This window comes from Pelodiscus sinensis, chromosome 22, assembly GCF_052426305.1.
Source record: "Pelodiscus sinensis isolate ZL-2025 chromosome 22, ASM5242630v1, whole genome shotgun sequence".
Classification (NCBI taxonomy): Eukaryota; Metazoa; Chordata; order Testudines; family Trionychidae; genus Pelodiscus; species Pelodiscus sinensis.
The window spans coordinates 2,014,226-2,028,795 of NC_143073.1; the positions used below are offsets into that span (position 1 = coordinate 2,014,226).

The following is a 14,570-nucleotide window of genomic DNA, read 5'->3' on the forward strand; positions in this document are numbered from 1 at the left end:
TGGGGGCCCTCATGTCCCATAGACCATGGCCCAACCGGTTCTCACCTGGCCAGGGAAGGGGTTGACCAAAGGAAGGGTGTGGCTGGGGGGGTGAGAGCGTGGGGCAGCACTGAGGAAGCAGACTAACCAGTGAAGGGGGGTTCGGGGGCCGGTAACCCCTCCCCCCAAGGGTACAGGGGCTGTGGGCCTCTCCTATGCCTGCATCGGTCCGATGCTGCACTGGATCTCGGGGCAGCAATAACCCCTCTCTGTTCGGCTGGGTGCAGGGTCGGGTCCCCGACGCGTCACAGCCTCGAAGCCCGGGGGCGCCATTGGGCGGCTCTTGGCCGGCGGCCGCGCTCGCGACCCGGATTTAGCAGGATGGTCCCTTTGCTCGCCTGCTGCGCAAACCCCCAGAGAAACTGCAGCAAAGGGAGGGTCCAGGCCGGGCCGCACGGGGAGCCCAGGGCTGGGCACCCGGGGAACCGGATTTCATTCGCGCAACATCTTCCCCAATAGTTTGGGTTTGGTTTTGGTGACACACGTTTCGCAAGAGCGAGAGCTCTGGCTGCCGGAGCCGTTGGTGCAATCGGCCCCGGGGGCGGAACCCTCGCCCCAGCCTGCAGGCAGGCGGCCCACACCCTGCATCACGGGCTCCGGGACTCCTCCGTCGCGGGCAGGGTCCCCACCGCCGGGCGGGGTGCCCGAGCTGGGATGCCCGGCCTGCCGCTTGCCCGGCGAGCGCGCGTTTCTCGGCCGACCCCAGGCCCTCCAACGCCGCCTTGTCGGGGCCGCCGGCACGAGGCGAAGTCGGGGAGGCTCCGGGCCTGTTGCTGGCCGAGCTGGGATCTCGGGGTGCCCCGTCAAGCCACGGAGGGCCAGGTGTTCGACGGGCCAGGGATGGAGGTTCAGGGGCCAGCACCATGGGGCCATGATGCAGCTGGGTCGGGGCCCCACCCAACGCCTGGGCCAGGTTTGTCTCCCCACACGTCATGCCCAGCTCCTTGGGACAGGACTGCCATTGGGTGCTCAGCGTGTCTAGGGCCACGAGGCCACGATCAGGGTTCCCGGCACCCGGGAATGACGCCAACGCCGCCCAGCTGATTAGCAGAGCGCCCCCAGCCGGCAGCCGGTGTTTCGGTGGGTGGTGCACATCCGCCCAGGCCTCGGTGCACAGCACAAACTGTATTCCGCACACGATGGAAAAACTCAAAGGACAGGTTGGCCCCGAGCCCCCGTTGTCGCCACTGCCACGCAAACGTGAGACGACTCGAGAGGGCACCCTAAGCGACCGCAGCAGGGGAAAGGCGATTTCCGGCGGGCGCTTGGCAGGGCTGTCGGAGAGGCTAAGGGCAGTGGGGTTGTCTTGGGGCTCTGAGCTGGCTGGCTGGAGCGCCCCATTGCGCACGGGGCTGTACAAACATTCTCCGGGGGGCGAGGGCCGGACGAACGTCGGGAGACGGGCGGGGGTGGGAAGGCAGCAGAAGACCGGCAGGCCGGCACAAGCCAGCTCCTGGGCACGCCTGCGCCCGGTGTCCGGACGCGGGGAACCCCAGCAGACTCCCCACGAGGTATCGCTTGCCCCGTGCCGGCGGCCGGCCCTCATCGCTCATCCCCGGATCGCCAGAGCCTTGCGAAGGTTCGCGCCCCGAGCCGGGGGCTGGCGCTGGCACCGTTCCCGGAGCCCTTCCTGGAGCAGGAACTTGTAATTAAGTGGCTGATTAGAATCCAGGAGCTTTGGCTGCTGGTCACCTGCTCTACCCATTACACCACACTCCCCTCCCAGGGCTGGGAATGCAACCCAGCATCCGGGCTCCGCTTTCCCCTCCTCCAGCCATTTGACACTCACGTACATGTGGATTCTCGGTAGCTTTCGGGGCAGGGGAATCTGCTTTGGGTTGGGGGCTGCTAACCCACAGGGAAATCATCCGAGGGCCCCTGACCCGCAGAGAAATCAGCCGGGGCCCCTGACCCACAGAGAAATCAGCCAGGGCCCCTGACTCACAGAGAAATCAGCCGGGGGCCCCTGACCCACAGAGAAATCAGCTGGGGGCCCCTGACCCACAGAGAAATCAGCCGGGGGCCCCTGACCCACAGAGAAATCAGCTGGGGGCCCCTGACCCACAGAGAAATCAGCTGGGGGCCCCTGACTGTGATGTAGTGGGGGTACCTGGCTGGTTTCTATGCTGCTGGCTCTGGGGTAACCCCCACTGGCTGCCGTGGGGGCCATGACCCAGCAAAACAGGATGAGTCACTATGCAAACCAGTGGCCAGACACCCCCCATGGAGAGGGACAAAGGAAGGTGGATGCTGCCTTGGCTGGGGGGCAGGGCTGGAAGAGAGTTAGTGAGTTGTGGTCTGTGAGCATGGAGGAGACAGCCTAGGGAAAGGGGCTGGAGTTTAGGGGCCCAGTCTCTCCCCAATTCAAGGGGGCCTGAGGCATCCTAGCCCAGCTCTGTGACCAGACTACATCTGTGCTGTGCTGTATCCTGGAGAGGCAATAAACTTCCTCTATTCCACCGGCTGGTGCAGTCTGTTTGTGCCATTTCGGGGTGCAGGAGACGGGGGACCCCAACGCGCCGTCACACTGACCCACAGAGAAATCAGCCCCTCACTGATGTGGCCCCGACTGAGACGCCGAAAGCCCCTCCTGCGCCAGAGCCTGGGGCCCGGCCTAGCAGACTGTGGGTCTCCCGCCCCACGGTGGGGGGCAGGGGCTGGGCTGGCTGCCCAATGTGGGGGGAGCCCCAGGCCTGGCTGGAGGCTGCGGGGAGCGGGGCCGACGGAGCCGGGGTCGCGGGGACCTGCACGTGCGGGAAGTCGAGGCAGAGGATCTGGGCGGCCCTGCCACACGCCCGGTCTGTGTCATCACCCCTCCCCCACCCTTCCGGGGCAATGGTCCCTGATTCATCGACCTGGCGCCCCAGGAAATACCCCGCCTGGTTGCGCAAGGGGCCCTGGGCCGCGGGGCCGGTCCTGCCGCACCCCACGCCGGTGTGACCCGCCCCCTGCGCTCCACGCCCCCCGGCCTGCCGGTCCCATCGCCTGGGCCAAGAACACGGCACCCCCGCCCCCGGCCCGGGCACGCGCCTCCCCTCGGGCGCCCCAGGCCAAAGGGCCGGACGTGGGATGGGCCTGGCCCCCGCAGCGCTCGGGGGCTGGCGGGGACTCGGGGGGCAGGCGCTGGGCCCCACCCCGAATTGCCCCCGCAGCTCACATGAACCTGAGGCAGGGAGTGGGCCCCCCGCCAGGCGTCACACGGCTCCCCCTCCTGCCGCTGCCCCCCGGGGGCGTCCTTCACCGGGACCCCCCGCGCCCGAACCTCGCTCACCCCCACGTGGCACTGCGCTCCCACGCTCGGGTGGATGCCCCCTGCTCCTGTCCCGACGCGGACCCCCAGCTCCCCCTCCCGGCGCGGGCCCCCGGCTCCCCCTCCCGGCGCGGACTCCTGGCTCTCCTCTTGGCGCGGGCCCCTGGTTTCCCCTCCCGGCACGGGCCCAGTTTGGCCACCGGCCCTGCTCTGAGCTCAAGCCCCGGCTGCCCCCTCCCTCCCCCCACCAGGGATCCCGCTGCGGGCCGGCGTGCACGGTGCCCTTCCCCGGCGCCGCTCGCGGGTCACACGCCCGCACACAGGGCCGCCAGGTGGCCGGTTTTGGAGCTTTCTGTCCGGGAAACACGGAGAAAACAGCAGCCACAGACATTTTCTAATTAAGCTTTATTAGTACCAGGACGTGGTCGACCCGCTCCCACTGCCAGGCCCCGCAGTGGAGAGGAGGGGGGCAGGGCGGGGGCAGGGCGGGATGGGATCGCCGGGGCCGGACTCACCTGTGCGCCTTGCCGGGACCGTGCGCGGGACGGGCAGCGCCCGGGTCTGTCTACACTACAAAGTGAATTCGAACTAACAGCCCTTAGTTGGAATTAACGTTGCCAGGCGCTACACATGCAAACCGCTAGTGGAACTTAATTGGAACTAGGTGAACCTCATTCTACGAGGACTAAGCCTAGTTCGAATTAAGAGCTGTGTAGCCACTTAATTCGAACTAGCGGGAGGCTAGCCCTCCCCAGCTTGCCCTGGTGGCCACTCTGGCACCACCAGGGAAACTCTTCTGCCCCCCTCCCGGCCCCAGAGCCCTTAAAGGTCTGTCTGTGGTGCCTGTGCCAGGTGCAAGCCTGCCAGCACCCAGCCTACAGACCCTGCACCTGGCACAGCATGAGCCAGCCACCCACTGCCACCCAGCCCTGCGCCTCTTCCCGGGACCAGGCTGGCAGCTCCCAGGAGCCTGCCCGGGGCCGCAAGAGGCGGGCGCCCGCCTGGTCTAGTGCGGAGATCATGGACCTCATTGAGGTTTGGGGGGAGGCCTCCAACGTTCACGATCTCCGCACTAGGCACAGGAATGCGGCCGTCTAGGGCAGGAGAGCTGCCAGCCTGGCCACCAAAGGCCACATGCGAACCCAGGAGGAGGTTTGTGTGAAAATCAAGTTGGTCCAGTGAGACCCCCGACCCTGAGCCCTGAGCTTAGAACATAAGAACACAAGAATGGCCGTACTGGGTCAGACCAAAGATCCATCTAGCCCAGTAGCCTGTCTGCCGACAGCAGCCAACACCAGGTACCTGGAGGGGATGGACCGAAGACAATGATCAAGCGATTTGTCTCAGGCCATCCATCTCCAGCCTTCCACAAACAGAGGCCAGGGACACCACTCCTACCCCCTGGCTAATACCGCTCCATGGACCCAACCTCCATGACTTTATCTGACTTCTCTTTAAACTCTGTTCTAGTCCTAGCCTTCACAGCCTCCTGCAGCAAGGAGTTCCACAGGTTGACTACATGCTGTGTGAAGAAGAACGTTCTGTTATTAGTTTTAAACCTGCTGTCCATTCATTTCATTTGGTGTCCTCTAGTCCTTCTATTATGGGAACTAATGAAGAACTTTTCTTTATTCACCCTCTCCACACCACTCATGCTTTTATAGACCTCTATCATATCCCCCCTCAGTCTCCTCTTTTCCAAACTGAAAAGTCCCAGTCGCTTTAGCCTCTCTTCACATGGGACCTGTTCCAAACCCCTGATCATTGTAGTTGCCCTTTTCTGAACCCTTTCCAAGGCTGAAATATCTTTTTTGAGGTGAGAAGACCACATCTGTACCATAGTTTGATACTTCCCCTCCTCCTTCTTCCCCTGGCTTCCCCCTTCCAGCTCCCTCCTCCCAAGTTTCCCCCTCCCCTCTCCCACCCTCTCTCTTCCCCTCTCCCACCTCCTTTTCCCAGTCTCCCCAGAGGTTAATTCCCCCCCCCCCCCCCGTTTTGTTAAATAAAGAGAGTTTCTATTTTTGAACACACGTGTCCTTTATTTTTTACATCAGGAAGGGGGGCTAGGGAGGGGTAAGTGGAAGGAGGTGAGGGAGGAATGGGGCATGAGCCCCGGATGCGGAGGACTGGGGTGGCTCTGCGGGCTCCTCGGGGTGGAAGCTCTCCTGCAGGGACTCCTGGATCCTGACAGCCCCCCCCAATGGACCCCCCAGATGGCAGCCTGCAGCAAGTGCAGCTGGGCTGATGGCCAAGTGCTTTGACGTGCCGAGTGAGGGCACTCAGGGCACTCCAAGCCAGGACTGCTTTGCAAGCGGGGAACCCCTGAGAACTGTCTGTCCGGGGTGGGGGTGGGGTCCCTTTAAGCGCAGCCCTCGGCTAGCCTGAGGCAGCAGCTTCACGCTCTAAGTCCTAACCTGATGCCCTGCCGGCACTGCTTCCGGCCAGCCTTAACCCTGGTTCAGGGTCCATTCAGTGTGGACATGCTAGTTCGAATTAGTTTTTAGGTCTAGATGCACTAATTCGAATTAGCTTACTTTGAATTAACTAATTTGAATTAAGTTAGTTCGAATTAGTGCTGTAGTGTAGACAGACCCCCCCGCCGGATCTGCGTGTGCCTGGGTCAGCCCTGCTCCCCGCAGGCCAGTTCCCCCCCCTCCCGGTCTCCTCTGGCCAGCCCCACTCCCCACCGGCTGCTTCCCCCCACCCATTCCCTTGCCCCAGCCAGCCCCACTCCCCTCTGGCCGGTTCCTCCCCCTCCCCCCCCGATCTCCTCTGGCCAGTCCCCCCCCCCCCCCAACCCACTCCCAGCAAACCCTGCTTCCCGCCGGCCGGTTCCCCCCGCCCATCTGAGATCAAGTGTGTCTGGTATTTTTTTTAAACCATCTGGTAACCCTACCCGCTGTGCCGTAGTGGGGGGGGGGGTCCTGCTCTGTGACCCGCTGTGCCGTAGTGGGGGGGGGGGGGGTCCTGCTCTGTGACCCTCTGTGCCGTAGTGGGGGGGGGTTCTGCTCTGTGACCCTCTGTGCCGTAGTGGGGGGGGTCTGTTCTGTGACCCTCTGTGCCGTAGTGGGGGGGGTCTGCTCTGTGACCCTCTGTGCCGTAGTGGGGGGGGTTCTGCTCTGTGACCCTCTGTGCCGTAGTGGGGGGGGTTCTGCTCTGTGACCCTCTGTGCCGTAGTGGGGGGGGTTCTGCTCTGTGACCCTCTGTGCCGTAGTGGGCGGGGGGGTTCTGCTCTGTGACCCTCTGTGCCGTAGTGGGGGTGGGGGTCTGCTCTGTGACCCTCTGTGCCGTAGTGGGGGGGGGGGGGGGGGTCCTGCTCTGTGACCCTCTGTGCCGTAGTGGGGGGGGGGTTCTGCTCTGTGACCCTCTGTGCCGTAGTGGGGGGGGTCCTGCTCTGTGACCCTCTGTGCCGTAGTGGGGGGGGGTTCTGCTCTGTGACCCTCTGTGCCGTAGTGGGGGGGGTCCTGCTCTGTGACCCTCTGTGCCGTAGTGGGGGGGGGTTCTGCTCTGTGACCCTCTGTGCCGTAGTGGGCGGGGGGGTTCTGCTCTGTGACCCTCTGTGCCGTAGTGGGGGGGGGGGGTTCTGCTCTGTGACCCTCTGTGCCGTAGTGGGGGGGGTCCTGCTCTGTGACCCTCTGTGCCGTAGTGGGGGGGGGTTCTGCTCTGTGACCCTCTGTGCCGTAGTGGGGGGGGTCCTGCTCTGTGACCCTCTGTGCCGTAGTGGGGGGGGTCCTGCTCTGTGACCCTCTGTGCCGTAGTGGGGGGGGTCCTGCTCTGTGACCCTCTGTGCCGTAGTGGGGGGGGTCCTGCTCTGTGACCCTCTGTGCCGTAGTGGGGGGGGTCCTGCTCTGTGACCCTCTGTGCCGTAGTGGGGGGGGGTTCTGCTCTGTGACCCTCTGTGCCGTAGTGGGGGGGGGTTCTGCTTTGTGACCCTCTGTGCCGTAGTGGGGGGGGTCCTACTCTGTGACCCGCTGTGCCGTAGTGGGGGGGGTCTGCTCTGTGACCCTCTGTGCCGTAGTGGGGGGGGGGTTCTGCTCTGTGACCCTCTGTGCCGTAGTGGGGGGGGTTCTGCTCTGTGACCCTCTGTGCCGTAGTGGGGGGGGGTTCTGCTCTGTGACCCTCTGTGCCGTAGTGGGGGGGGGTTCTGCTCTGTGACCCTCTGTGCCGTAGTGGGGGGGGTCCTGCTCTGTGACCCTCTGTGCCGTAGTGGGGGGGGGTTCTGCTCTGTGACCCTCTGTGCCGTAGTGGGGGGGGGTTCTGCTCTGTGACCCTCTGTGCCGTAGTGGGGGGGGTCCTGCTCTGTGACCCTCTGTGCCGTAGTGGGGGGGGGGGGTTCTGCTCTGTGACCCTCTGTGCCGTAGTGGGGGGGGGTTCTGCTCTGTGACCCTCTGTGCCGTAGTGGGGGGGGTCCTGCTCTGTGACCCTCTGTGCTGTAGTGTGGGGGGGGGTCTGCTCTGTGACCCGGGTCCCCCTGCGCTGGGCTGTGAGAGTCCCTGACTCACCCACGTGGGGATTGGCCCAGACACCCCGGCCCAGCCTGGGCAGGGAACAAGGCTCTTCCCAGGGGGAGACAAAGGGAGGGAGGGGGAGACGCCACCTCGCTGGGGGGCAGGGCTGGGAGGGAGGCAGTTGCTGTCTGGGAAACAGGAAGGGAACAGCCTGAGCTGGGTGCTGGGGGTTGGGGGGGGGGGCGATGGATCCCCCCTCCCCCAAGGGTCTGAGGCTGCCGGGCCCTGACTCCTGGAGCCACGTCCCGTCTGTGCTGGGCTGTACCCGGAGGAGCGATGAGCCCCCCGTTCTACTGGCCGGCGGGGTCTGTTCTGGCTGCTCCGGGGTGCAGGATCGGGGGGTCCCCGACGCGCCGTTGCACCGCACACACCACGGAGCCAGGCCTGGGCCTCGTTTTCCACGTGTTTCTTTTATTGATTTATACAAAACCCTTTGCAAGCGACAGCCGACCCGCCACCGGCCCCGCCAGCGCCCCTCCGCGCAGGCTGGCGACTCCCGGCCCAGCGTGGGGAGCAACACTTCGTACCGGTAACACTGTGCCCAGGGCTGGGGCCTGTCAGCGACCCGCCTGGGGCTGGGCCAAGGTCAAAGGCAGAATCAGGAATAACACCCACAAGTCCTGGCTTCCCACAGCACCCCAGCTCTAACCACTAGGCTGCACTGCCAGGGCAGGGCTAGAACCCAGGAGTCCTGACTGCAGCAGCCTCAGCTCTAGCCATGAGGTCCCACACCCCTGCTAGTGCCAGGAAGAGACCCCAGGAGTCCTGGCTCCTAGCCACCCCCTGCTTTAACCACTGGCCCCTACTTCCTTCCAACCCAGGATGCGCCTTGGAGGGGCCTGGGGTCGGAGCATGCCAGAGCTCCACAGAGGGCAGGGATGTCGGGGTCCATGGGCCCCCCAGCCTTCATGTGGTGGGGCTCTGTGAAGATTCTCAGTGCCCCGCCGTTGGGGCAGGGGAACGCCTGGGGGCACCACGGGCTTGTTGGGCTGCAGGGTGACACCAGGCCCCCACTCTCAATCTAAAGAGCCCCTGAGCCTGGCGCCGGAGCCACGCGGGTCCGAGTCCCACACTCCATAGACGCACCAGAGCTCCCTGAACCACACCTCCAGACGCCTCCCCGGAGGGAGACAATGATGGAGGCTCTAGCGCCCGCCAGTGCTCAGGGAGACCCTGGAGCCAGGCTCGGGGGCTGGGCAGATGGAGCCACAGATTGGGAAGTTGCCAGAGTCGAGTCACTAAGGCCCCTGCACTTCCCGGCTCCGGGGCTGGCTCCGGGGCTGGGGGCGCGTGGAAAGGTTCTAGAGCTAGCGCTCGGAAATGGCACCGTCCACGATTCCAGAGCTGGTGAGAGTGAAATCGAGGGTTTAACGTTCCTGCGTGAAAGGGCTTGATGGGCAGGAATTTCGGGTTCCAGAGTGGGAGGGACAAGCCCCTCCCCCACTCACAGGCTCTCCAGGGAAGGAGCTAGAGAGCCGCTGGCAGGTCCAGGGATGGAGCGCGCGGGTCGTTCCCACTGGGCGATGGACCACGGGCCCTGCCCGTTTGTACATCCAGACTGGGCCTTTTCCCAAGGGATCCCTTCTAGGGACAATTGGGGGACCAGGCTGAGCAGGCCGTCTGACGGGCCCTGACACTAAGGTGCTAGAGCAGAGGAGAGGGCAAGCTCTAGAGCAGAGGAACAGGGATTCTGGGGCATGGAACAGGGTTCTAGAGTGGACACGGGGTGTCTAGAGCGGGAAGCAGTGATTCTAGATCAGGGATGGGGAAGTTCCTGAGTGCGGGCACAGGCAGGTTCTAGAGCGGAGTAGCGGGGAATATTATTGAGCAGAGGGGGCGGGTTTCTAGAGCAGGGTGGGGATTCTAGAGAGGGGAGTGGGGGCGCAGGCAGGTTCTGGATCAGGGAAGGTTATCGAGTGGAGGAGCAGGGTTCTAGATCATGGCATGTTGATTCTGGAGTAGGAGGGTTCTAGAGCAGGTGCGCTGGGCCCCCAGAGGAGAAGGTTCTAGACTGGGAAGGGAGAGAGCCCAGAATGAAGAGGATCCAGATGCGGGGGAAGGGAGAGGAGCCGAGCCCCAGGCGGACGAACACTGCACTTTGGCAGACAGTCTCTCTCGCTCGCTCTCCATGCAGAGGGTCTGAGGCTTCCTGGGCCGGGTCTCCCCTCCGGCCTGTTACTTCTTCACCCGGCAGCCTTTGGCCGCCTCCCCCATGACGGCCCAGTACTCGCCGAATTCCACCTTGGCCTCATCTGGGTCCCCGAGGCAGGCGATCTTCTCATCCAGCGAGCAGACGTGCTGTGGAGAGGGGCCGAGCGTCAGAGAGCACCAGGGACCCTGGCTGGGGGGGAGCAGGGAGCCAGGGGGCTGCTGGGGGCTGGAGGGAGCAGGGAGCCAGGGGAGCCAGGGGGCTGCTGGGGGGCTGGAGGGAGGAGGGAGCAGGGAGCCGGGGGAGCCAGGGGGCTGCTGGGGGGCTGGAGGGAGGAGGGAGCAGGGAGCCGGGGGAGCCAGGGGGCTGCTGGGGGCTGGAGGGAGCAGGGAGCCAGGGGAGCCAGGGGGCTGCTGGGGGCTGGAGGGAGCAGGGAGCCAGGGGGCTGCTGGGGGGCTGGAGGGAGGAGGGAGCAGGGAGCCGGGGGAGCCAGGGGGCTGCTGGGGGCTGGAGGGAGCAGGGAGCCAGGGGGCTGCTGGGGGGCTGGAGGGAGCAGGGAGCCGGGGGAGCCAGGGGGCTGCTGGGGGCTGGAGGGAGCAGGGAGCCAGGGGGCTGCTGGGGGGTCGCAGTGGGACAGGGCTGCTGGGTTAAGATCTTGGGGGACAGTGGGACGGGGGTGACACCGCCCCTGCTTGGGGGCGGCCGTGTCCCACGCCTGGCGCCCCGGGGCCCTGGGGCACAGCCCGGCCCTCCGTGGCCCGTCTCAGGACCCGCGCGCCGGGCTCCCCGTACCTTCGAGAGGTGAGGCAGCTGCTGCACCACCAGCTCCTTGAGCTCGTTGGGGGTCAGGCACTCCTTGCGGCCCTTCACGGCGTAGCGCTGGAAGTTGTTGATGACGATCTCGATGGCCCGCTCCACGTCGGTCAGCTCCTGGCAGTCCTAGGGCCCGGCAGGAGGGGAGCCGGTTAGCCGGGGAGGGGGCCCGGCGGCCCCAGGGAGAACGTCCCCGCCTCCTCCCACGCGCTGGCTCGCTCGCGCTGCAATCCCGGGAGGAGCCGAGGGCTGGGTGCCCTCCGGCTGCGCGACTGGGACGGGCTCTGCCTCCTCCCAGCACAGCTCAGCACCCGCCCCCCGGCCCACGGCCAGCACCCCCGCCCAGCCCCCCTCAGCCAGGCCCCCAGCCCGGGAGCTCCCAGACCAGTGGCTAGAGCCCCGGGCCCACTGCCCGGCCCCTTGGCCCCCAGCGGTGCCCAGTGCCCTGAGCGGCTCCAGCGACCGCCTGCTGCCGAGCAGCCTGGGCCCTCGCTCCTGCCTCCTCGCGGCTCCGCCGGCCGCCTGCCAGGCACTGGGACCCAGGCCCTCGGCTGCCCATCGGAGGCGGGTTTAGCCTCCCCCACGCGAAGGCCTCCTAGCCCAGGCCAGACAGCGGGGCGGGCTGCCCCTAGGGGGACCTGACCCTTCGGAGCTGGGAGGGGCTGGATTCTCAACGGGGGCAAACCCGCCTGGTTCCCGGCCTCAGCCCCGATCCCGGCGCCCCGCAGGCCGCCTGGCCGTGAGCAGGAGCAACACGGGCAAGGGCCCCGGGACCTGCTCCCAAACCAACCCTGCAAGCCCAGACCTCGGGGCCTGTGGCGGGGCTGGGGCCAGGACCGGCCTCCCGGCTGGACGAGCTTCCCGCCGGCCCCGGCGCCCTGCCGGGCAGGGAACCGCCTGCCACCTGCCACAGGGCCTCCGGGCCGGGGCACCCGAGCCAGCCCCGAGAGCAGCGGATCCGGAGCCCGGGGCTTTGGCTCAGGCCCCGGAGATTCCCTTTGGCATCCTGGCGCCCCCAGAAATCCCGCTCCCTGGGCCGGGGCCGGAGCCTCCCCAGTGCCCGGCTGGCCCCGGGCTGAGGGGCTCGGGGTCCCTTCAGGCAGCTCCTCGGGCAAAGGGCCCCCCCCCCCCCCGGGCCCCGGCTCCCGCAGCGACCTTGCGTTTCCTGCGGCAGTTGCACTGGCCCATGCTGCGTCTCTGCGGCGCGCCGGTTCCTCCTGCCTGGCGTTCCGGGGGCTCAAGGCGCGGGGCGACCTCCCGGGGGCTGGATGCGCATGGGGTGGGGGGCTGGGAGGGAGACAGGGAGACGGGCCGGTGAGGCCTCCGCGTGCCCCTCCGAAGCGGGAGCCGGGAGCTGCTGCAGCATGTCCCAGGCCTCTCCCTTCACAGGGCTGGGGCAGAGCCGGAGGGGAGCCGGGGGGGAGGGAATGGGGGGAGAGGCGGGAGGGAGGGGGACAGGCTGGGGGGCAGAGGGCAGAGGCGGGAGGGAGGGGGACAGGCTGGGGGGCAGAGGGCAGAGGCGGGAGGGAGGGGGACAGGCTGGGGGGCAGAGGCGGGAGGGAGGGGGACAGGCTGGGGGGCAGGGGGCAGAGGCGGGAGGGAGGGGGACAGGCTGGGGGGCAGGGGGCAGAGGCGGGAGGGAGGGGGACAGGCTGGGGGGCAGAGGGCAGAGGCGGGAGGGAGGGGGACAGGCTGGGGGGCAGAGGCGGGAGGGAGGGGGACAGGCTGGGGGGCAGGGGGCAGAGGCGGGAGGGAGGGGGACAGGCTGGGGGGCAGGGACCCGGGGGGCAGGGACCCCAGCCGGTGGGTCCGCTGGCCGGCGGGCCGGGAAGGGAAGGGAAGGGAAGGGAAGGGAAGCGGGCGCTTACCTGCTGCAGCGGCTCTCCTGGGACGGGCGGGCTGGTCCCCGGCAGGGTTTTATGCCGAGAGGCGTGAGTGGGAGACCGCGCTGTGGTGCAAGGTGTCTCCTTTCAGAGCCTGGCACCCGGCCAGCGTGGCCCCGGCCCCTCCCGCTCCCCGGCCGGGTTTGCCGTTCCCAGGCCGGCCCCGCCCCGCCCGGCGCAGCCAGCACGGCACACGGGCAGCGCCACCCCGGGCACAGCGCCCCCAGCGCCGGGCAGAGGGAGCCGGGGGCCTGCGAGGGCCCTGGCCGGCCCGGTGCCCGGCGCAGAGCGAGCGCTGGTGGAAGGCGCCTTCCTGGCAGGCAGCCGGGGCGCCCGGGGCAGAGACTCGTCAGCTTCCCGGAGCTCGGGGGTGGGGCCGGGACAGGCCGAGGACGGGGGGCCAGGCCAGGCATGGCCAGCGGGGGGGGCGACGCTGCGTGAGTCCAGGCTGCCCCCCCCATGTCCCAGCCCAGGACGAGGAGGCACCGAGCCCAAAGGGGTCACCGGAAACTCTGGGCAGAGCCACCTGTGTTCCCTGCCCGGCCCCCTACAGCCAGGATGTGACCCCCAGCCTGGGTCCCTGCCCTGCCCCCTAGAGCCGGGATGTGACCCCCAGCCTGGGTCCCTGCCCTGCCCCCTAGAGCCGGGATGTGACCCCCAGCCTGGGTCCTTGCCCTGCCCTGCCCCCTAGAGCCGGGACGCGACCCCCGGCCTGGGTCCCTGCCTGGCCCCTTAGGGCCGGGATGTGACCCCCAACCTGCCTAGGTACCAGAGCAGGGGAAGCCTTGTGAGGGCGCGTTGGGTTTTTCCCATCTCCTGCACCCCCGTAATGGCACGGACGGACTCCCCCAGCCAGTAGAACAGAGGGAGTTTATTGCTTCTCCAGGATACAGCCCAGCACAGATGGAATCTGGTTCCAGGGCAGGCCTAGGATGCCTCAGCCCCCCTTGAGATGGGGAGACTGGGCCCCTAAATTCCAGCCCCTTTCCCTAGGCTGTCTCCTCCATGATACCAGACAGAAACTAACTCTCTTCCAGCCCTGCCCCCAGCCAGGGCGGCATCCACCTTCCTTTGTTCCTCTCCATGGGGGTAGCTGGTCGGACAGGTTGAGAGACCCTTTGCATAATGACTCCCCCCTGCCCTGCTGGGCCGTGCTGCAGACGGCAGCCAGTGGGGGTCACCCACAGCCCACTGCCCGGCATAGCAACCAGCAAGGTACCAACACTACGTCCCAAGCCTAAAACCCCCGGATCCTTCCGCCGGGCTAAGGAGACTTCCTGTCCTGCCCTAAGCTGCTGTGGCGTGGTGCGTTCTCACCAGCTGCTGCCTCCACCCCAGAGGTAGCTGCATCTCAGCACAGGGTGAGGGATCCCTGTGCAAACAGCAGGCCTGGCCCTGGCGGCTGCCTCTCGGTGGGCCGGCTACCCCAGCAGGCTGCTCCGAGGTGCCCCAGCTCCGGCCCTGGCTCCATGTCACCATCTGTCCCGGAGAGAAGGGGCCGGCTGGGGAGACGTCTGGGATGGCAGAGAGGAGCGTGTCTGCCAAAGGGCCATCCCTCAACTTGGGCCCGCGAGGGGCAACTGAGGCACACGCGGGCTGCAAGAGCAGGCCACCTCCATCTCCATGGGCTGCAGGCTGTGGTACCCGAGCCGGGCTCCGGGACAGGGTAGCTTTGCTCCTGCGCTTGCCCCCCTAGAATTTGTGGGGGATGCGAATGAAGCGGAGCAACCCAGGCCGGGCCGTCCCTGGGTGGGTGGGGCTTGGGGCAACCCTCCCAGTGCCTAGGCACGGGGCCCAGGGCAACCCCCCATCCCGCCCCTGCTCTGCCCCACCCCTAGCCACTTGCCGAAGCCCCCTCCCTCAAGCAATGCCAGCCGGGCGACTCCTGGGGGCCTGGCATGGTGGGGCAGCAGGGACCCCCGCCCCTC

At 67.1% G+C, this 14,570-nt stretch overlaps 1 protein-coding gene across 1 annotated transcript; it reads right to left on the reverse strand.

The window, feature by feature from the left end:
- Positions 1–8,187: 8,187 nt before the first annotated feature.
- On the reverse strand, positions 8,188–12,764 carry S100A14 (S100 calcium binding protein A14). Its single transcript, XM_075907075.2, has 4 exons — positions 12,628–12,764; positions 11,915–12,046; positions 10,739–10,885; positions 8,188–10,095 (listed from the first exon to the last, which is right to left on the reverse strand). Exons 2-4 carry the CDS (start codon positions 11,945–11,947, stop codon positions 9,973–9,975), a joined length of 303 nt encoding a protein of 100 aa, XP_075763190.1. The 5' UTR covers positions 11,948–12,046; positions 12,628–12,764; the 3' UTR covers positions 8,188–9,972.
- Positions 12,765–14,570: the final 1,806 nt, after the last annotated feature.